General features: G+C 43.0%; 1 protein-coding gene across 1 annotated transcript in view; it reads left to right on the top strand.

Moving 5' to 3' along the window:
- Nucleotides 1-21,824, top strand: part of LOC8053085 (cathepsin L) — a 31,242-nt gene that overhangs the window by 3,270 nt on the left and 6,148 nt on the right. The window contains exons 2-13 of the mRNA XM_040221433.3: nucleotides 1,524-1,628; nucleotides 5,244-5,327; nucleotides 10,771-10,815; nucleotides 12,158-12,263; nucleotides 12,371-12,484; nucleotides 13,897-14,051; nucleotides 14,545-14,641; nucleotides 15,240-15,320; nucleotides 17,700-17,819; nucleotides 18,891-18,955; nucleotides 19,601-19,694; nucleotides 20,857-20,930. Of these exons, the coding sequence (XP_040077367.1) occupies nucleotides 1,524-1,628; nucleotides 5,244-5,327; nucleotides 10,771-10,815; nucleotides 12,158-12,263; nucleotides 12,371-12,484; nucleotides 13,897-14,051; nucleotides 14,545-14,641; nucleotides 15,240-15,320; nucleotides 17,700-17,819; nucleotides 18,891-18,955; nucleotides 19,601-19,694; nucleotides 20,857-20,930 (1,140 nt within the window). The remainder of the gene's footprint in view (nucleotides 1-1,523; nucleotides 1,629-5,243; nucleotides 5,328-10,770; nucleotides 10,816-12,157; nucleotides 12,264-12,370; nucleotides 12,485-13,896; nucleotides 14,052-14,544; nucleotides 14,642-15,239; nucleotides 15,321-17,699; nucleotides 17,820-18,890; nucleotides 18,956-19,600; nucleotides 19,695-20,856; nucleotides 20,931-21,824) is intronic.

Raw genomic sequence — 21,824 nt, 5'->3', positions numbered from 1 at the left:
TTGCATGCGCATATAAACTCCCATATAAATTCTTTATCTTGCTGCTTCCTGCCGAAAGCTAAAGCCAAAACCGATGCCCCATAGCTCTGACTATTCTGGCGTCACCATGAAAAAAAACGTTTTTCCTGGCATTATAAAAAATAAGAATCATGGATACAGCTCTTTGATTGTATTATTTGTTTTTTTGCCGAGCACATTGGCCATGAACCAAACTTGGAAGTCCCTATTGACTCACCTCTCGCCGCATTTTATTTCAGTTGCGTCGGGACAGGTTCTGATCATGAGTATCAAAGACAGACTCATTAATTATATCTAGATTGAAGAAATAGCAAACATGTGGACAGCCTGGCATTTTGTGTTGGTGCTCCCTTCTTATACTACGATCCTGCTTCGGACTCGAGGCTCGATTAGTTCAGGTTGTGCAGGAAGGACGCATTTAGCTTCGGCTACTTCTGCGCAACGTGGCTCCCAATCCAATCCGATCTGCGGGAAAGCCGTCACCATGTTTGTTTCTTTGTTAAAACAAAAGTCTGTGTTTATACATTCCTTTCCACAGTCCACCCAAGAGGGCTTTGTTTCCTCATCGCAAAGGCTGTATGTTTGCGTCTGCGGTGAATGCGGATGATTTTGATCAACACATCTGGAGGGTTTGCATTACTGTTAGTTTTGGTTGACTAATGTCTGATCACCGACAACATAAGAAACGCAGGACGTGAGGAGTCCCAAGCATCTTAGTATCAGTCTGCACCCAGTGGGATTGCGACATTACTCAATAAGAATGCCGAGAATCAAAATGCAAGAGACACGAGTAATAAGCTGTGCCCTCTATTTCTTAAGTTCTCAGTGACCATGGAAAGAAGTGTAATCAATTCGGTCTCGGTGATTTTGTGCCTCGTTCTAAATGCAGCTTCACTCAGGATCACACAAAAACACACTGGTGGACACATTTTCACGACAATAAATGAAAACGACTCGTAAGTACACCAATTGCTGAAGTTCTTTTGCACCATAACCCAACACTGACTAACTTAATCTTTATGATTACTAGTAACCTACATAGATTGGTACGCTATATCTATATGAGGCTTCTGCACCTATAAAACTATCTGGTTTAGTCGGGTCGCTACTGTGAAACGCCCCAGAGGAAAGAATGCACTTAAAGCAAGATGGAAATGCAACATTCTTGCAAAGTGTCCTTTCTAAAGTGGTGCCTCAATGGACTGTCGCCACCCGAGTCAGTGCATTTGCCTGCAGCCCCCCCTTGTCAAACCATCTTGCTTCACCGCATTTATATCCACCCTCTATATACTATCACGACTTGTCAGTTTCACAAAGAAGTGCATTCTGTAAGGTCCAACAAAACTATCCGACGTACAAGATGCACAATATGCTAGCCAACAAAAGCCAATCTGTGGCATGCATCATATGCATGTCTGACTATTCATAGTCTGATAACCAGCTTGTTTTTGCATCTCTTGTGATGGTCGCCGTCTCACTAAGATGTCCTTTTCTGGTTTTTTCAGGTTGTTGCTGGAATCAACTATAAACTGACTCTCAAGGTGGCGGAGTCTGTCTGCGAAATTACATCCCAATACACGAAGGAGGCCTGCACACCCAAGCCAGATGCAGTGAGTTTCTACGAGGACCAGCAAACCTCGCAGTGCTGAGAGCAAGGTGGCTTTGGCCGTAGGGTTTATCGAACGTGGAATTCCTCCATTCGTCGAGGATTGACTCTTATGAGTTCCAATTATCAAACGCCCCTGTGCACGGGAGCAGACGTCTCATCACTGCATGTTGCATTTGCTTAATGTTAGATTTGACCGACAAATTTGACGGTCAAATCTAACGTTAAGCAAATGCAACAAATGAACTTTTGTTCTTCGCTGCAGCTCTTAGAGTGGCCTTGTCACTATAGAAAGTATTCACTGACGGCCATAGCTGTGTGCGCGAATGCTGAGCGCGTGCTGATGGCAAGCTTCCACAGTTCTTTTTCAGCGTGCATTCCACAGCGTGCATTCCACACCATCAAAAGTGCCGGTCTTAGCAGCCTATTGATGTGAGCTCGTTTTGGGCGTGCGCTCTAAACAGCCCCACAAATATGGCATCCTGTGAATACTCCCTATACCATGGCTATGGTAGTTTGGATGACACTGTCCAAGCCACCAAAGATTCTGTTGTACTCTACATAAGGCTATGGTTACAGCAAGTACTGGCAGGAGCATGAAATATTTTTATGCTGGACATTGGTTTGCAAACATTGCTTTTGTGATAAAGATTAACTTACAAACTTCACATGGTTTACATAATGTAGGGGATTGCAATATGTCGGGTTTTTCTTAGCAAGTCTGTAGTGATACAAATAGATTGGAGACGACTATTAGCTGAACAACCATATCATTGTGACCGATGCTTGGCCTGTTTGGTAGACAAATGGTTTTTGACTTAACTGGTAAACAGTGTCATGAACCCCTTATGAATATGTGTTCAGAAAAGGTGGTATGTAATATTGTTACAATCTGTAGATGAGTTGTGTTTTAACCAGCAGGTTTAATGGGCAGTCATGATACCTAACAGAAATTGTTTAAAAGGAATTGCAGACATTTACTTTCTGCAGTTCAGCTTAGAAGGGCAATAGAAAATGGCTTTAAGTAGTATGAGGTAGCCTCGTGCATGACCGGCAGCTTTTAAATCACCTCGGCAAATGGTGAGAACGGATGGTATTCTGGCAACTTCTTTTGGAACTCCAAGGCCTGTTTTTGCTTCCTCGAGCCCAGCAGCGAAAACCACCTGGAAGGAGCGACCACATTAGAAGTGACCATGACATCCCAAGGTTGCAAAGAGGTTAAAAATAGAACCTCCATCAGACAAAACCTTTCTTAGAATTGCATTGGCCTCGGAGGTCAAGGGTGTCATGTAAATTTTCCTGTCTGCCTGTCAAACTGTTCCTAAGGTCGCTCGGCATCATTAGGTTGTCGAAATAGGCTCCGTTGGCTCATTGCTGATTCCGCATATATTTAGCAGCAACCTAGTGGGAAATCAGTGTCATGCTGTGACATACGCATACAGCCAGCCGGACATGTTCATAGCTGTCAAACGTTTTCGTAACCAGAGTTGTTTTTTGGCTCTCGCAGCCAGCTAGCCGACGAATCTCAATGTCTTCTTCCTTTGAAGGCCATTTCTGTCTGTCTGCTTCCATTGAAACCTATCTGTACTGAATTACATCTCTCATGACGCTATTGTTTTATTAATGGGTAAAACTTTTCGTGAATCCCCAAAGCAGATTTGGTGTTATTAAACTATCCCCAAGAACGCTAGAAATGTTACGAATACATGATATGATAGGATAAAACTTTGAGGACGAGGATGGAAACAGGACTTCTTTCATTGTACAACAACATAGAAGGATAGAATGACACAAAATATAAAACCGCCCCCCCCCCCCCCCCCCCAAAGGTTTCAATGTTCCCAAAGAAGGAAAGGAGGAAATTGTTAAAGCAAAAGGAAATTTACTATAAATTTAGAAGTTTAAAAAGCACTGGCTTCACGACTTTTAAATGTATAGTAAATTTCCCTTTCCTTTAACAATTTTCTTCTTCCCTTCTACAAGAACGTTGCAACCTTTGGGCTGTGGTTTTATGTTTGGTGTCATTTTATGTTGTTGCTCAATAAAATAAGTTGTTTCCATCTCTGTCCTCAATGTTTTATTCTTTCATATATTCATACCTATTCATCAACAAGCTCATTTTCAATGATTAGAAATCTTGCAGTTGCCTTTTTGCAACCTTCTCGAAGCTTGCTGAAATGTTGTACCTCAAGGCCTTTGCCCTGTGCCAGTCCTGTGGGGACCTCTTCAGTGGTGGATCTAGGTTGCTGCAGTCACCACAAACTCCGTAGTCAGTGAAAGGCTAAGAATTCCGTAGAAGTGCTGCATCCAGCACATGCTCATGGCGTTTCATGGGGCTTCGGTTGTGCTTAGGACGAAGTACTATCAAAGGCATAAAGCCCATAGTGGAAGCACCTACTGAATTCTTTACCTATTACTACATACTGCTATGTTATTCGTGTCTGATGCTAAGACACCTTGAGAGCAAAAAGGAGCTGGTAGCAGGGGTATTCTAATCATGCAGCAGAACAAAATGACCATACGTCGTGTATTCTTTAAAAAATTGGGTGTTGGCAATATCTCGATCACCGGCTTTTCGAAGTATGCCCTATTCAGGCTAGCATAAATCTTTTCTGCCTTATCTTGTTATTTACCTCCTGTACTGCCTCTATCAGTTGGCCTGCAGAGAAGGTAGATAGATAAAGTGATGTTGACTGGCCAAAAGCCAACTTTGTCTTTATAGTTCTCTTGTGACAGCTGTTTTGTTAAAGAAACAAATATACCCACCTTTGCTTACAGTCCGAACTGATAAGTTAAGCGTTAAGCGGCATGTGATCTGGGAATGAAGTCGGACCATAGTGTTAATCTGCCACCCTGTTTGCGCTACCTCGTAAAGTGTGTGGGTTTTTGGTTTGAGCTACAATTACTTTCAGTGACGTGTGATTGCTGTGTTCCAGGGTACTTGAGCTTGCTGATTAGCAAGGCTGATTATTTACACACGGGGAAAGAAGTTTTTTTTTATTATTTTTTTTATTATCAGCATTGTTACATAACCTGCAACAGAGAGACATGAGTTGTGTACTAGTATGATACTATACTCAACTTTGGTCCCTCAAACTTTTAGTTTTGACTAAAGCGAGTTTTTCTTTAGCAATCTCGTAGGATTTTTTCACCGAACCTGATGGATCTTATACTGGCGACCTTGGGGCCTAGATGCAGAAATTCATGTTTGAGTCTCACTCGTCACTTTGTAGCCTGCGGCGCATGAGATTATCAGGGAGGAAGCAAAAGGTTATTTACATTTCATGCTAGGCTTGGTTTGTATTGTTTAGTCAACAAATCCTAACCTTGACCAAGCGCTTTTCGTTTGAACCCCATGTCTAAAACATTTATTGCGGGTGCCGTTCACCACATCATAAGAGAAGGTCTTGCCCAACTCTGCTATTGTACTGCTTGCAGTCAAGTTTCGGTAATGTACATTCCCTCCCATCAAAATCATTACTCGGAGCAAAACCTCGACAATCCGTCTGAAACCTTGGCAGAACTTTCATACTCTTTGAACTAGCGAGGCAAAAGCTTACGTTGTGCTGGGCTGCATTCGTTTTCATCGTTGCCTTTGCTCCGTTGTGTGTTTTTGCAGGTACGCAAGACTTGCACGACTGTCATTTACGAGAAGGTCTGGGAGAACATGAAGTCGGTGTCTTCATTCAGCTGCCAGGAGGCGGTATGAAAGCCTGTCGTCCCAGCCTTCCGCTGCCTGTTACGTGGTGACTTGCATGTGATGTAGTCCCTCGCATGCCATGCCATTGTCTAACAAGCATGCATTGCAAGACACCTGTTATATACTCGTATTCTCTGCAAATGTCCCCTATTACTTTGTCTTCTGCCTGCGATCAATAACACTTTTATATCGTCGTCTTTTACCCTTCAACATGTTGACGTCGCTTTTGCAACGTCTAGTCGGCAACCCAATTAATGAGGTGCATAGTTTTATGCCGATCTCAGACGACATTATTGAATGAGCTTTTAAAGTCCAGACGAATGAGTAAATTTTTTTTACAGTGGAGCTGTTAAGGGTTAGTTTCCCCAGTTTCGTGTCTGTGGACAAATAAATCTCGACACAACCCTCTGGACAGCTACCGCCATTAATGAGCGACGGCGGCAACCAGACAACCGGCTTGCCAGTTGTCTGAATGCCGCCATCGCTCATAGATGGCAGCACATAGTACAGCTCCGCTGCTCTTCCTTCTTCACCAAAGTGGAAAGGCTGAAAGTTTTTTCTATTTAAGTAATGCTCATTTTCTTTCCGGCATTTTAATAAAGCATTTTTTTGACAAGCTGTATGTGTGTGTGTGTTCAGTGTGTCTTACTCCTTAAGTGTCATAAAAATGCATGTTGCTGTAAAATCAGTCTTGTAGCTTGCCATCTGTCTGTCAGAACACAGAGCAGCCGGCAGCCTAGTGTTGGTGTTTTCATCTGCACGTGCTCCCTGCCCAGTATAAGGGTTGGTGCTAGGCGTAGGGTAAATTGCGGCTGGAATAGGTGTACCATTCCGTAGGTATACTTTTGAACAGAACTACCTACTCCTCGAACTAAGTCCGCCTGTCTGTCCGTCTGTATATTTCCCAGTTAGATTTGGAGGGCAAGTGCACATCACGTGACCTGGCATCATGGGACGTCGTATCGTGTAATACCACGATTTGAGACCATGGCACCACATCACTTGACCACAAAAAGTGACATCGTTGTATTATGTAACATCACGATTTGACATTGCAACATTTCATCACATGACACAACATCACGGTTTCAAGTCATGGTGCCACAAAATATGTTCTTTTCTTCCCGAAATGACGCCTTAATGTCTTCCAAACTAATTTGAAACAACCGCTCCTTAAATTCTGCATTTCGTGTGTTATACGACTTTGGAGTCGTTTGCCCACTCCTGCGGAAGCCTGGTAGGGGCTGACACCATCAATACACAAGATATCGTCGCATCTAAACTGTATTATTCACAAAATTTGTCGGGCAGTTTGAGAAAGCGAGGCAGCCGAGAGTGGTGTGGCAAAGACATCCCGTTACGTCTTTCGATTCAGTGCCTGCCGTCTTTCTGTCTGCTGCATGTTTCTCTCATGGCTCACAAAGTCTATGTTTGAGCAACGTTTGATCTATCTCTCTGCATGCCCTCCTTCACTAACACCGCCATCTGTACGAGCTTTTGCGCTGAGCGTCGTCCATGTCGTGGTACCCTCGTCTGTGTGCTCGATTTGGCGAATTGTACCAGTTAACTTCTTGACACTGTAGTCGCCGGCAGAATAAAAGCCGCAGAGCGTCTCTTTTCGATGTCTTACCTGGGTGCTCGTTGCCTTATGCCGTACATTGGCTGCACACGCGTGCCTCAAGTTCGTCAGATATAGCACCTTTTCAGAGGCGAGAAGCTCGCACTGAATCCTGGACCACTGAAAGTCCTCCCTACCATTTTCATCCACTCCGCGGCTACAGACATATCACTTTTGTTTCGAAGCACAAACGCAACTGTGTATATGTGTAGGAATCTGCGGCATAATTATGCCAGATTCAAGAGCATAAAGATTAACGGAAGGCGAACCAGGTTACGGATCTTGGCCATGGTGCAGCACTAAAGAGTAAGAACAGTTAGTGTTACTTGTCTGGGGAGGCAAGAATCAGAGTAGTCATTTGGCAGCAGTTTCGCAACGATGCAATTCCCTTTTCTCTGTAGGTCTTTTGCATGAGTGCGACCCCACTACATGGAGAGGGAGAGGGGAATTGTCTCAAAGAGCAGCACATTTGAATCCAATGTAAAAGAGTAGCAACACACAAACCGTCAGCTGCGGTAACGTCAAGTCCGAGGCACAAAGCATGGCACAGAAACATATAGCAAAGTGTAGATTGAGTTATCTCTACCTGTATTGTTTCACGATATATTAAAATTGGGCATGTGCGAGTAGTGGATTTCGAGTTTGAAGCGAATAGTGATTTCGGTTGAATATTTTCTAATTGAATAGTCAGTAGTTTGTCATTTCGTTGCTGCAACATGCCTAAAGGAAAACCCAGCTGAACTTGTGAAGGTTTTTGCCAAGCTTCCACTTTTCCATTTCTTAGATACGTTAATTTTAATTGATCTATATTTATTGACTATGGCCTCCGAAAGTCCAATGCCTGCTTTGGTAAAGCCAGTAAACGACGCCCTCGACATAAAATTACCACTATGGAGATGTCCAGCTATGCACAAAAAAGGGGATTTATAAATAATTTTACCAAATGCAAATTACCTTTTCTTCAATTGTGTATTAACAGAGGTTGTCAGGGCATCTGATGTCAATATGAACATTCATGAAGTTTCTGTTTCTAAAAACAGCAGGTGCACGCACGCACCATCCCGCTTTGAAAATAAGCTTTCCTCCTAAGCACATGGCTGCGATATTTGTACTCTTCAACGTGTTGATTGTGGCGGGTTAGCCCGTTGAGTGCGCTTCTTACCGAGCACCGGGGAAATGCGGGGAAGCAGCACATGAGAAGCTCACACACGCGGGTGTTGCTTCCCTGCGTTGCACCGGTGCTCGATGACAAGCGCACTCTACAGGGCTAACCAGCCCTGATCAACACTTCGAAAAATATCAATATCGCAGTTCACCTCGAAGCGAATATCGAATATTCCCACAACACTAATTTAAAATAATATGCTTTGTGTGCTTTTTTTTAGTCCTAAGTGACAGAAAGCTTTTTCATGGTTAAGCATTTTCATGGCGGCAAACACTAACAACTTTTATTATAAATTGATGAACATCTGCATCTCCTACGAGACATTATTGCTGGGAAGATGTCTCGAGAAACTTGTCGAGCAGAAGCACAGGGGGAAACTGAGTGGTCAAGCACACTTAATTCAGAAGCTGTTCAAGCAAAACCAATTGGCAACAAAAAGTCCTGCTTTGATTTGTTTTTGTTTTTTTTACTTGCATTATTTTTTTAGCTTCCACGCCAACTGACCACTTTCACCTAATGTTTCACTGTGTTGCCGCTCAGCACTGAAAATCTTGAGACTACCATATTTTCCTAACTATAAGTCACACTTCCGTATGTTGAGCTGTCTTTGCAGAAAAGTTGGTATGTAAGTCGCACCTTTGTATAAGTCGCACCTCTTTGCATGGTTCACGTAATTTTTTTTTACGTGCATCAGTATTGCGAAATTAGAGTCTCGCACAATTGGCTAGTTCACACGTGCCGCTTGATGTGCTACATCTTTGATGTTTCGACTCGCAAGAAATACCCATAGTTGTCTGGCGGGGGCAATCAAGTGCTTTGCAGCAAAAGGACTTAAAGCGTGCAGAATGAGAAGGCTTTACTCAAGCATACACATGCTGAGCGAAGAAGGTTTAACATGTCAGGAACTCACGAACAAAGCTTTCGCCCACTAGTTCTAGCCTAGGCCAAGCTCCAGAGACGACACAAGCATCAAAGCACTGGCAGATCTATAAATCTTGACGTACGTCTAATATTTTGGTACCGCTAAAAGATCAGCTAGCCACAATCCTTCCTTTTACATGTAGCAATGCGGCTGGAGCATGGCAGAAAAAAAAAAACTGCCAAGAAAGGCACGATAACTTTTTCCGCAATCCACTTACCTAGCGCTGCACCATAAAAACTTTTGAAAAAAAAAAACAAAAAAAAAAACATGCATTATTATATAACACACCAAAAAAATGTTAAAAAAAGTTATACAGCAGAAAATATGGTAGCAGTAGTCCTTTAAAGGGTAACTGCAAAGAAAAAAAAGTGTTTTTTTAAACAGCCTAATTGGGACAAGCATGTCACAAAACAAATATTCCCCGAAAAAACAAACATTTTCTAGCAATATTTGCGCCGTAGGACCTAATTTAGTCGGGGTCACAACTTCTCCACATTCGAAACTCCCGCTCTTTCGACGCGCGCTGAGTGGCTGTAATACATCACTCCGTGACGTATAGCAGCCACTCCGTGACGTAGAATACTAACTGCGTGGCGCACGATTTAAGACGGACGAAATAGCCGCAAACTAAAATCAGCCTCGCGCAATAAATAGTGGTGTAAAAAATTTTGTTCTTGGCAGAAAAATTGTTTTGTGACATGCTTGTCCCAATTAGCTTGTTTAAAAATATACTTTTTTTTCTTTGCAGTTACCCTTTAAGTGATACCGTAAAATACCGGGCAAGCGCCCACTCAAAATTTAGAGATAATCGCGAAAAAATGGGGTATGGGCGCTTGTTCGGTCAACAATTTTGCATATAAATGTACTGTGCATATTTTCTCAGACCTTAGAAATTTGGATATCGGCGCTTAATGTGGAATGGGCGGATGCATAGTATTCTTAGGTAAATGGCTAAGGCAGGCATAAGCTTCCATCTAGTTCAATTACTGGCCAGAAACAGGAAAAGTCCCCCACTGTTTTATAGTGGCTGGAAAACGGAAAGTTCAAATATTTAATCCAGCATGGAAGTCTGGCCACGTAGTAGTCATTTCTGCTTTCTGAACTCTGATAATGCATGCATGTGTACAAAACGCCTTCATGTCGAGACTGATGGAATTCTGGTTATTCATCATTGGGTCCCATAAAAATAAAAGTAAACAATGTATTGCTTTCTTTTCTTTTTTTCACCCTAATCAGTCAGTCTGCTGCCATTCTCATCAGCTCTAATCCCACCCCTGTCCTTTCATTCGAAAATATAACATGCAACGCCAAGCAACAAACACGAGAAGTGTCAATCAAGTTGCCCTGCCCCCCCCCATGCTACGGTGCTGTCTAACAGCCATACTTGTATAATTGGTAAGGAACCAAACTTCTAATAGCTTTGGAGCAATGGGCAGTCATTCAGTGACCAGAACAGTTGCCATAAATGCCCGGAGCACATGTTGGACTTCAATCAACGCTTGAGCTTTTGCTTTGAATCAAACTTTCGACAAAGGAAACGGACAAGTATGGCATGGCAAATGAGTGTTGGAATCGAGTTCAGTATTTCTGTGGCCTTGCCTGTTTCTTCTGCTTAGTATGGTAAAGTGACCTGCATGAGCACCATTGCATGCTTGTTGCTGCAAGGGTATGACCTGCACGAGTCACAGTGACTGGGATGTATGGTGACTAATGCATCCTTTTGGCTTCACCCTTTGCTCAGGCTGCACCTGTAGTCACCAAACTTTCGGGCAAGATAGACCCAAAGGTACGTACCTTCTTCACCTTTTTCACAAATGCTTGTCTCTAATGCAAAGTGTTGTGTTTTGTTGGAAAATAGGCTTGTTAAATGACTAGTGGCATTCACTAATAGTAATTTAAATAAGTAGTATGTAAGCGGTTGAGCACTAGCCAGGGTGTGACCATAATCTGTGCCCCTTGAGTCCATCATGAGAGTGTGGTGGCAGGAACAGGAGGAACATGGGTTCAGCAAAAGTCTGCACATGCAGTATTTTGAAGCTAAAAGTTAGTGTCATGACATAAAATTTGTAGAAATTGACTAAAGTATTTACAAATGTGAAAGCAGTTTGTTTTTTGTTACCAGCTCTTTTTACTTGGACAACACTTAACGTAAAATAACGAGCAAGCGCCCATTGAAGATTTGAAGATAATCACGAAAAAATAGGGAATGGGTGCATGTGAGGTCATCGATTTTACGTATATATGTACTGTGCATATTTTCTCAGATGTTTCAAATTTTGGGAGTAGGCGCTTAGTGTGGAATCGGTGGATGCACAGTATTCTATGGTACGTAGCTCAAATTTCTGGAAAGGCATTACAGATAGGTGTTTACTGATGACACAAGAGTAATGATTTCCGCATCTAGTTTAAGGTAAACCCCTTAGCACTTGAGTAAGACTTCCTTGTACACCATTCATAGACTATAAAAGGCGCTTAAAGAGGCCATCAAACTATTGTATTTCACTAAACACTGCTCAGAATAAATCTGCATTCATACTTTTTTTTTTTCTACGAGTACCAGCAGTCGCAAAAAAAAGTTGCTGAAAACTGAGCTACTCTCTTTTTGTGTGCAATGTTTGCACACATTAGCAATGCATCAGCCTATACACCGTTAATGTTCATAATAGTCATGCACTGTAGTTGCTAATGCACAGGAACATGCTGTTCTTCTGACATTGTTAGAACTCTGCTATTCCCATCATTGAATCCAAACCCCAACCCGAATGTCTGTCAAGGTGTCAATAGGAATCGAGCTCAAGCTGAGTGCTTACAAAGTGTTTGTGTGTCTAATTCATGAGCCGCATTCAAATATTGGCAGACGCTAACTAGCGTCTGCCACTGCTTTTGGGGAAGCTTTACACTTCTAAAGGACGAAAACTTTCATCTGTCAAGAAATATCCCGTTTCGATGTGGCTAAACAAGCCACGCCATTCAAGATTTTTGTCATTCCTGCCAACTTGCATCACTGACAATGTCTCATGTATAGAAGACGAGACATCTGACTAAACTGTCACACTTGTTAGGTAACTTCCATGTAGTTTGTTTTATTATAAGCAAACCCCCTTTCTTTTTTTACCGCATCGTTACAGAGCCTGACCTATGCCTATGTGTCGAAACACCTGAAGCTTTCACAGGAGCGCTCCCTGTTTAGTATCTTTCTCAAGGCTTACAACAAAACCTACAAGGACAACAAAGGTACAGGAACAAGCCGACACTTGAACGGCTTTCATCTTTCTTGAGGACCTCTCTTTTCGAGATGTCGGGAGATTCATGTCCAGCATTTAAAAGCATTCTGTTTTCAGAGTATGAATCCAGGTTCATGATCTTCAAGAACAACCTCGAGAGGATCGCACTCTTCAACAGGCTTGAGGAAGGCACAGCCCACTACGGATTGACCGAGTTCTCAGACCTCTCTTGTAAGTGTGGAATGTCAGTCTGTGCCACCCCACATTTGATCTAGCTGAGTGCTGCCTAAGCCATGGGTTCTCAAACTGGGTTCCTAGAAACCCAGAGGTTTCCTAAAACTCCCAAAGGTTCCTCGGAATGCCCCCAGGGGTTCCTCAGAGCACCCCCTAGAGTTCCCCAAAACATCCCCAGAGGTTCTTCAGAGTGTCCCAAGGAATTCCCCAAAGCATCCTCAGGTTTTTTTGTTTTATTTTATTTATTTATGTATTTATTTAGACCAGAAGTTTGGGAGGCTGGAGCAAAAGGCTACCAAAGCCGCCTGACAAGGCTCCAGTCCCCGTTACAGTGCTACAGCGGCAGAGCAACTTAGCATCCCCAGGGGTTCCCCAAAACACATCCAGGGGTTCCCCGGAGTGCCCCCAGGGCAGAGGCTCCGCAGGCACCTCGAGTGGTTTTTCCAGGCTCCCAAATTTCTTCGACCGTCCCTACCCCATAGTATAGTGTCTTCCACGTTTTACAGCCATTCTGAGCTGCTCATTGATGTATGCACATCTCGAACACTGCCTAGTATACATGCATTATTCTCTGTTAAACTTTGGACGGAAATGGTCTGTGTGTGTCTGCCACCGAGTGTGGCTCTTACTCCAGGTACAGCAGTAACTCCCACTCATTACAAACATCCCTAGCACTGCAGGGATCCAGGCTTTGCCAGGTTTAGGGGAAATACGAATTGTAGCTGTCGCATTGAGGCAACAGCAGTACACATTCTTGTGTTGGAACAGGTACCTGTTGTATCTTATAAGGGGGATGCCAGCCAAGTAATAACAACAACTTGGGTTTATTGTCAGCCAGCCGTCAGACCGCACGTATCGCTGGTCAAGCACTCCCTGTACAAAAGGCCATGAGGCGCTTATATCAAGATAAGAGGAGGAGGAGGAAGGGGGAGGCACCCTAGCATAGACACACGGCGATGATCTAGCTATTTGTTTATCGGCATACAAACACTACAGTACCTCTTCACCAAGCACCTGCACCACCTTTACAGCAGCACTAACTAACGGCCACTACATCTTCAAATTTTTGTTCAAACTAGGTTAAATTTTGTATAGTGTTCGCCTAATTAGAATGTAAAGATCCTAAAATAGCTTTGGTCGCCGACAGCTTAAGAAACGCAGGCTTTGTGATTCATTCATTGCCGTTCTTATTGACCAGTGCTGCGATCCCATTGACTGCAGAGGGATAATGGTATGCTAAAAACTTGCCATGTCCTGCTCGGTGACTGTAGCGTCCTTTCTTTATTGCTCTTCACCACTTTCGTAACTTTCTGTGTAGTTGACTGCTCGTGCACACTGTCCCGGGATGTGGGGAGTGTGATTGAGTGCTGCGAATGACTAGACGCGCCAATCTTGATTCCCTCGCGCAGTGAGCGAGTTTGAGCGCCATCACCTGGGACTGAAGAAGGACCTGAAGGAGCACCTCGCTGAGGTGACCCCCATCGAAGTGGGACCCGTGCCAGGGCCCCTACCCGACCTCTTCGACTGGAGGGACAAGGGGGCCGTGACCAAGGTCAAGAACCAGGTGACGGCCGCTTCTTCCAACCTCGAAGCGTTTCGCGTTGATGTGCATGGCTATGGCTTTCCAGGGCTCCTGGGAAGCCTCAGTAGTGCACCATGTGTAACTGGGTTGCGAGGGCTTTTGTCGAGTCATCGCTGTGGGCTGCCGAGACATGTTCGCTTTGCATGAAGTGTGTCGAGCTGTGATCCTGCAGGTTTCGGGTGAAAATTGCTGATGTACATAAAATGGTTCTCTGTGTCTTCTTTGCATTTGTGAATAGTGTATCACTTTGTTCGTGAGATCGGACTATTCGAAATATCTATTAAGAAAAGGTTAAACTTTGGCGGACGGCCAATTTCAGGTAAGTTTTTGCTTAACGCAAAATTAACTCTGTTAAACACTGAATTCCATTCCATGAATTTCCACGAAATTCGGAGGACACTTTCCATATTTCACAACTCCTGATGCATGAAAACTTGCTTATGGCTTTGACTGAAGTGGCGTTGCTGTCATTCAGGGAGCGTGCGGATCTTGCTGGGCTTTCTCGACGACTGGAAACATAGAGGGCCAGTGGTTCCTGTCACGCAAGAAACTCTTGTCGCTCTCCGAGCAAGGTGAAAAATTCTAAATGACATTTTGGTTGTTTGAATTGCAGACCAGTGAAAAAAAGTTTTTAAAAAACTAGTCAGTTACGATCCCCCGTTTTCCGAATTTTCGGCTTGATGGAGTATCTGGTGGGTGGGACATGTCCACTACCAGACCTTGGGCGACGAATCTCTCGCTTGCTTCATCTCAAGAAGCATGGTAGAAAAAGATTGCTTCCTCGTAGGGAATTATTAATTCTTCCTTTATCTGGTAGATTAAGATATATGTATGCATGTTTAAGATCAATTATCTGTTATTTTAACAAAACGTGCACGTTTCAGATGCAACGGCCATTGTTTTCTCCTCTGCCAATCGAATCTTTTGAGAACTATGTGCAACATACAACCAATGTATGTTTTGATTTCCTCTCTTAGAAATTAGGTGCAGCATTTGTTAGTGCTGGAACCTTGGCCAAAAGTTTTTTGAGACACTTGAAAGACGTACTGTACTAGCGCATTTTCACTTCTTTGTTGTGACAGCAGTAGGGCAAGTAGTAACGAAGGAAATTGTTATGTCTCGACAGCCACTAGACAAGCTCGGTATGAAACAATTGGTCTTCACTTTCAGAACTGGTGGACTGCGACCACGTCGACAACGGTTGCGAGGGCGGCTACATGGGACAGGCTTTCAAGGCGGTCATTGAAATGGGTGAGTGACCATGGTCTTAAGGTTTCATTTTCCTCCCAAATTCCGCCTCGGTAAAGTAAGGAAAAAAAACTCAGCCTGACGAGCTCCGGTGAGCGTGTGTTTGTCGCAGTAATGCGGACGGGCAAGACGCCGTTTCAGTGCATTTACGGTTTTTGGTGGAAAGGTTTTAAGGGAGGACGCAACTTGGGAACATCAACTTTTAAACCACTCGTATAGAAGCCATATAGCTATAGTGAAGGAGGGCATGCAAAGTTTCAGCCCAGTTTTATGAGGTAATATACCCCCAGAACAAAGTAAAGTGTAGCTTTGCATGAAATCTGCTCAATGAGTCTATCGTTGAGAAATGGTGTTGATAACCAGATATTTTTCTGGTGGAATGCATACTGGAATACCTTTTGCCAGTTGCTATGAAAAGGAATTTCAGAAAATATGCATTTTCCATATAAAAAAAAGTTTTAGGAAATTTTTTACATTTACCTAGTTTTTGCAAATTACAATTTTTTCATAATAAAGGAACATTAAAAGGAAAAATCTAAGTTAATAGTAACCGGCTTCATAAAATTTCGGATATAAGCCGCAAATATCAAGTCTCTCGACAGTTTCATACTGAAACAATTGTTTTATTAAAGTAAAATGTATGGCAAAAAGTGGAACAGAGAAAAACACGTTCAAGGTGCTGGAACCTCTACCTTTTCTTTAGCACCGGTGATCAGAAAATAATTTTAAAAAAATTAACTATGCAGTGTAAACGCATAAAACCTTTTGGGAATACTCTCTAGGTGTTGGTGGATGTGAATATGGCATTTTTCAAAATCAACTTTTTTTTTTTTTAATATTTTTTTCTGGGTACTGTCCCCCCTTAAGAGAACTGCACGATTGAACTCCTCGTCTTTTCATTGGCGCAGTTTGTTGTTTCATCATCGCTTGAATACTAAGAGGTACACCCGTGAGCGATATGAAAATGAACAGCCCTCTTCTTGTTTTTGATGCTCCTGCAATTTTTGGAACAAGCTCTGTTCCAGACGAGGGCTAGAATGCAAAGTTTAGACCCCAAGCCAGGTAGCATTTGAGACGTTGAGAGTTAATATAGCTTTAGGGAGCCGTAAAACAGGCAAGAAGCCAAATAAGGTGTTCACCTTCATATTGCAGGCTGGTGTACTTAGCCACATTTGCACCTTTCCGAACGCACGGCTTTCACCTGCCTCCTTCCGTCGGCAGTGTCACCGATCGGACGCCTTCTCTTAGCAGATAGATGCCATAGATAGCTAAATCAAGTTCTCAATTTTTTCTATTCTTTTTTTACATGGATGAGTTAATTTTTGGAAATTTTAAACCATAAAATACACCATTTTTGGCCACCTCTGTACAAAATCGTAGCGTGATGCCTTGAGGAACCGATTTGTGCAGTCACATCAAAGAGAAAACTATCCATTTGACTCGTGCTGTGCTGTCTGAATTTTTTTAGAACATTGTGGCATTCTTGTTAATTATTGCCGATTCATAGCCACTGTCATTGTTTTTGATGGGTTTGTTAGCGAGGCCAAAATTCGTAACCCAGCCAAAGTTTGAACGGTATGAGCTAAACAACATTTGGGGGAACTAAACGACTTACAAATGCATTGAAATGATACCCGGCAAGCCCAACACTTCAGCTTTGTTTGAGCTAGCCAAAAGTATGAATTGCAATCTTGTGTTTGAATTATTGAAAGTCTGCCATACTTTTCCCTCTTTTTTTCATAACCAGCAACCTCCAAACATACTCCATACATTCTTCAGCAGTATTATATGCGATATTCCAAAAAAGTTAATCTCAGGTGCTTGCCAGCTTCGATACCATGACTCGTTGATAGTGAAAGAAGAGGAAGAGGAGGAGGAGGAGGAGGAGGAGGAGGAGGAGGGAGGGAGGGAGGGAGGGAGGGAGGGAGGGAGGGGAGGGGAGTGCATTTTCAGTTTGACATTGAAATTTAATTGTCATCAAAGATGTTTGCAACTTTTTTCTTTCTAGCTTTATGCATTTGATGACATGTAGCTGTCGACTCGGTCACTTTTGAGGTTTCTTAAATTCCCTTAACATGTCACAAGCTAAAGATTCCACCTTCGAACAACGAAACAAGCGAAATCCCATTCACGTTTCATAAGAGGCACTGTGATCCAACAATGGCTGCAACTACCATCCCAAAACAAAGTATACTACCATATGCAGAGGTGAACTGAACATAACATTACACTCTGGGAACTCTATGTGTGATTATACTGTTATAGCAAGATTTTTATGTACCGACGAACCATTGCAGCATTTTCTGACTTCTGTCCTGCACTGTGAAAACAATATTAGACAGAGGATCTCTCTCACTTAATTTCCTTTTGTGCCCATGCAAGGTGGCCTCGAGACTGAAAGCGACTACCCGTACAAGGGCAGCGACAACAATTGCACTTTCAACAAGACCGAAAGCAAGGTGCACGTCCAGAGCTTTGTGGGACTTCCTCAGAACGAGACAGGTAAGAATGAGGACGGAGTGTTGGGAGAGTTGGTGATTCATAATGGTTAAAAAGTGCAACGGGACGACGGACAGAAAGAAAGACACAGCGCGACGAAACAGAAAGGAGACAGCGCTGTGTCTGTGTCGTCCTGTCCTGTTTCTTAACCATTAGGTAAATACGTCCTCCCACGTCTTTGTTGCCTGGCCTGCAACATTTTCACAAGGCCCAGCGTAGACTGTTGCATCGTTGCACATTGTGCGTCAGTTCAACACTCCTGGAGACAAGAGAGGCAGTTTTAAAGGTGGACAAGTTCCTTCATCCTGTATTGACATGCATTAGGGGGCAGTGTGTACAGTGAAATGCCACTTGAGCGTACTACAAGGGGCCTTAAAAGTTGACGAGCAACTAGAAGGGAGGAAACTTTTCCTCATATCTCTTTTGCATTGGAGAAAGAGGAAGACCCTCCTCCTTCCTGCAGGAAGTAGCTCAAGAGACCTGCTCCAGTGGGGAAAAGGGGAGTTAGGTCACGTCGTCGCTTGTGTCGTCGACACACCCACCAGGGACACGCTGCCGAGGTGGTGACGACCTGATGGAACGACGACGTCAATCTTTTGTGGGCAGGGCTTGCGATGCTCTTCTTGAGGACAGTTTTTAAATCGAGCGAAAAAATGTGAAAATTGATTGATACCTCTAAGACTATTACCTTTTGCCAAGCTCTTTCAATTAGTTTGGCAAATTCTTTAAATTAGTTTGGCCTCTAAAAGTAATTGACACAGTACTGCAATTCCAACATGACCCATAAAACCAATAATTGAAAAGTTAATCGAGATATTTTAGTTAATTAGTCGACTTACTGTGACGATTATCCCCTCATCTTTTGTCCGCCAAGCCCTATAAATTAGTGATGAGGACAGAACTCGTCTAACTCTCAGCACCTTTTTTTCTTTTTTTTAAAAATCTGTCTGACTTAAAATTGTGTGCCCTATGTTTTATAGTATATATGCTTGATTCTAGTATATGTGCAAATAAAATAAAAGAGTAGGTTCTGAACTTACTTTTTATTTCTGTATTCTTTTTCCTGCCTTCCAGAGCTTGCTTACTGGCTCATGCAGCACGGCCCCATTTCAATCGGCATAAACGCCAATGCGATGCAGGTTGGTGTTATCACATTATTTTTGTTTCTGGTGCTCTCGTAGGTTCATACTGTGCAAAGCACATATATGTTACATGTTTGGCAGTGCTTTGGCTGATTTTTGCTGGAATTTTACAGAAATTTTATGTACAGGCTAAATTGACTACTGAGTGTCTTTTTTAAATACCCATTGTAAATGGAACCTACTCTGACCTGAGCCTCATTTCTTAAGAAGGCTGTGTGTTCTTTTTGTATTCTATCTGTTCTGACTACAAAAGATAATAAGTAATATGCTTCAGTATCAAAAAGGAACCCTCAACCATTGTGAAATATGAACTCACTTGGCAACGCAGTCAGATTTTCATGTTCAAGCGACGGGCTAACAGATGTTGGCGTCTGCTCCAAATACGTCAGTCGCTGCTCCAAACTAATATTTTGCCCGCTACAAAACTTGCTACAAAAGGTGCAATGCCGCTTCCATCCCTGTGCCTGTTTCGGAATCTGCTACAAAAGGCTAAAAGCCACTTCCATCACTGTCAATCTTCTACATAAAATAATCATACACAATGTTTCGGAAGTCTCGAAATTCCTATGGCAGTCGACTTACCGGCGCCAGAGCCCCTGCTCTCAAACTGGCTTCGCTCCACGTTTGTTGTCACTGTTCCAGTTCTACTTTGGCGGCATCTCTCACCCGTGGAAATTCCTGTGCAGTCCGTCCAGCATTGACCACGGGGTCTTGCTTGTCGGGTTCGGTGTCGACAGTAAGTTATAATATTCATAATGTGAATTTTTTTTTTTATTGTTTTTACATACATTTTTGTAGAAGTGCTGTTGGGCTAAACTTTTTGATGATTTGGAAAGATGCTGAGTGTGCACTCCAGTGTGCAACATTGTGGAGGAAATTCGTCTCGTAAATTCGAATGTAGAGAATCTGCCGTGACTTGTGCACAAATGTTGGCATTTGTATGCACCAAACCAACACCCGCAAAGCGAGCTCGGCAGCTGTTGCTTCTCTGCAGTGCACCCATGCTCGGGAGGAAGCACGCTCAATGGGGCTAACCTGCCGCAATGAACACTTAAAAAGAAATATGGACATTGCGGTTCACTTTGGAAGCAAATATTGAATTGCGTGTTATTCTGAACTACTGTTCAAAAATGTAAATATTTGCACAACCCTGAAAAAAACATTCCCTAGCTAGTTCGTACTCAAGGAACTACTGGGTGCTTCCGAGCACCATTTGGGCATTAAAAGTTTTCTATGAGCAAACCAATAAAGGGAATGCAATAAAACCTTTAACAAAGGAGTTTTTAGATGGTGCATTTATCACGCCCAAATTTTACAAGTGTAGGTTTCTAAAAAAATATGCAGGAAAATAAAAGCTTTTTTTTTTTTTATGACTGAAGGAAAACAGAAGCAAACCATCGGTTTGAATGCTGCTACTCACATAGGGCATCAGATCGTACAAAAACTTGATAGCTTAGAGATGAACACCCTAAAGCAGATCCAGCAGATTCAAGCACACGTGCTACAACACATATGTATGTAGCAGTGCCAACCAAGATGGCTCTTCTTCTGTCCTGTCGCATAGAGAATGTCAAATTTTTTCCTTTCTTTTTTTTTTTTTTACAAAACTTTTTGTTTCCAGGGTTTGAGTATGATAGACGCACTTCCGACACACATCGTCATCAAAAGTTCAATTGCACTTCGCTCATTGGCTTACGCATAAAGCTTTTTTTACACCTGAAGGCCACTCGGAAACACCCTGTAGTAAGGACGCAAACAAAGAAGGCCTAGTTCTAGTTGGATATATAAATTGCTGTAAAGTTAAGCTAGGACAGTGGACTTCTTGACCGATCCAGATCACGTACCTGAGTCCACTGCTCGTTTTACTCTCGACAATGTCTCCGACTCGTCCATTGCAGAGCGTAGCTTCCGTCGCAAGCCGGTCCCATACTGGATCGTCAAGAACAGCTGGGGCTATTACTGGGGCGAGCAGGTAAGACACGTTTTCTCGGAAGTCGAGCTTGATGCTGAAGTGTGCAACCTAAAAAAAAGCTCCAACAGTTTTTTTTTTTTTTTTTTTTAGCTACCCAATTTAAACACTTTCTTGGAATGCCCAGGCTTTACTCTTTCTGGCATGCTATTAAATTCAAACTAGCTATTGACAAAATGGCAAATGAGTTATGCCAAAACCAGCGTTCAAATTTCCCCCTCTCTGCCCAGTGAGCCGACATCAGATATTGTTTAACTTGAGAGTCGAGCGGTCGGTCTAAAAGACACGGTATTCTGCGCCCAACTATCGTTTTGCTGGCATGAGCTTAAAGGTGCCCTGAGGAGGTTTTTGAGATTGCCTAAATACAGTCTAAGTTCGTTATAACAGACCTTGGTTTTGACCAAGATTTTGGTCTGTTGGAAGAGGAATATGTTCTATGCAGATATGAAGTTGAGTCTATGGTATGTAGAGGAAAACCAATTAAACCTCATAAATCGGTATGTTATATCCAAATGTCTGTTGTAACCAGATCTGTTGTAATGAGCATAGACTGTATGGCGATAACTCACTCTGCTGGTTCTGAAGCATCCTAGAAATCCTAAATCATGACAATACGTGGCCGATTTCTTATTGAAAGATCAATCGAGGATCGCAGCACTCCGATTTCATCTCCGGCGATGGGAGGAGCATGTTCCGAAACCAGGACCACTGCCAACCAATAGCGAGCGAGGTATCCTCGCGCCTCTGATCGGTGGAACCACGGAGTGATATCTCGAATGCGCTCGGCTTGTTGCCCATACAGCCCGGAGTATGATTCAACCCAGCGAGCGCGCGCTCGAGAGCTAACAACCAAACACAACACTCCCGCATAAATAAAAAGACAAACATAGTGTGCTG

This window comes from Ixodes scapularis, unplaced genomic scaffold, assembly GCF_016920785.2.
Source record: "Ixodes scapularis isolate PalLabHiFi unplaced genomic scaffold, ASM1692078v2 PGA_scaffold10__122_contigs__length_95168666, whole genome shotgun sequence".
Lineage (NCBI taxonomy): Eukaryota > Metazoa > Arthropoda > Arachnida > Ixodida > Ixodidae > Ixodes > Ixodes scapularis.
The sequence above is the reverse complement of the archived record's forward strand: the minus strand, read 5'-3'. Positions and strand labels throughout refer to the sequence as shown.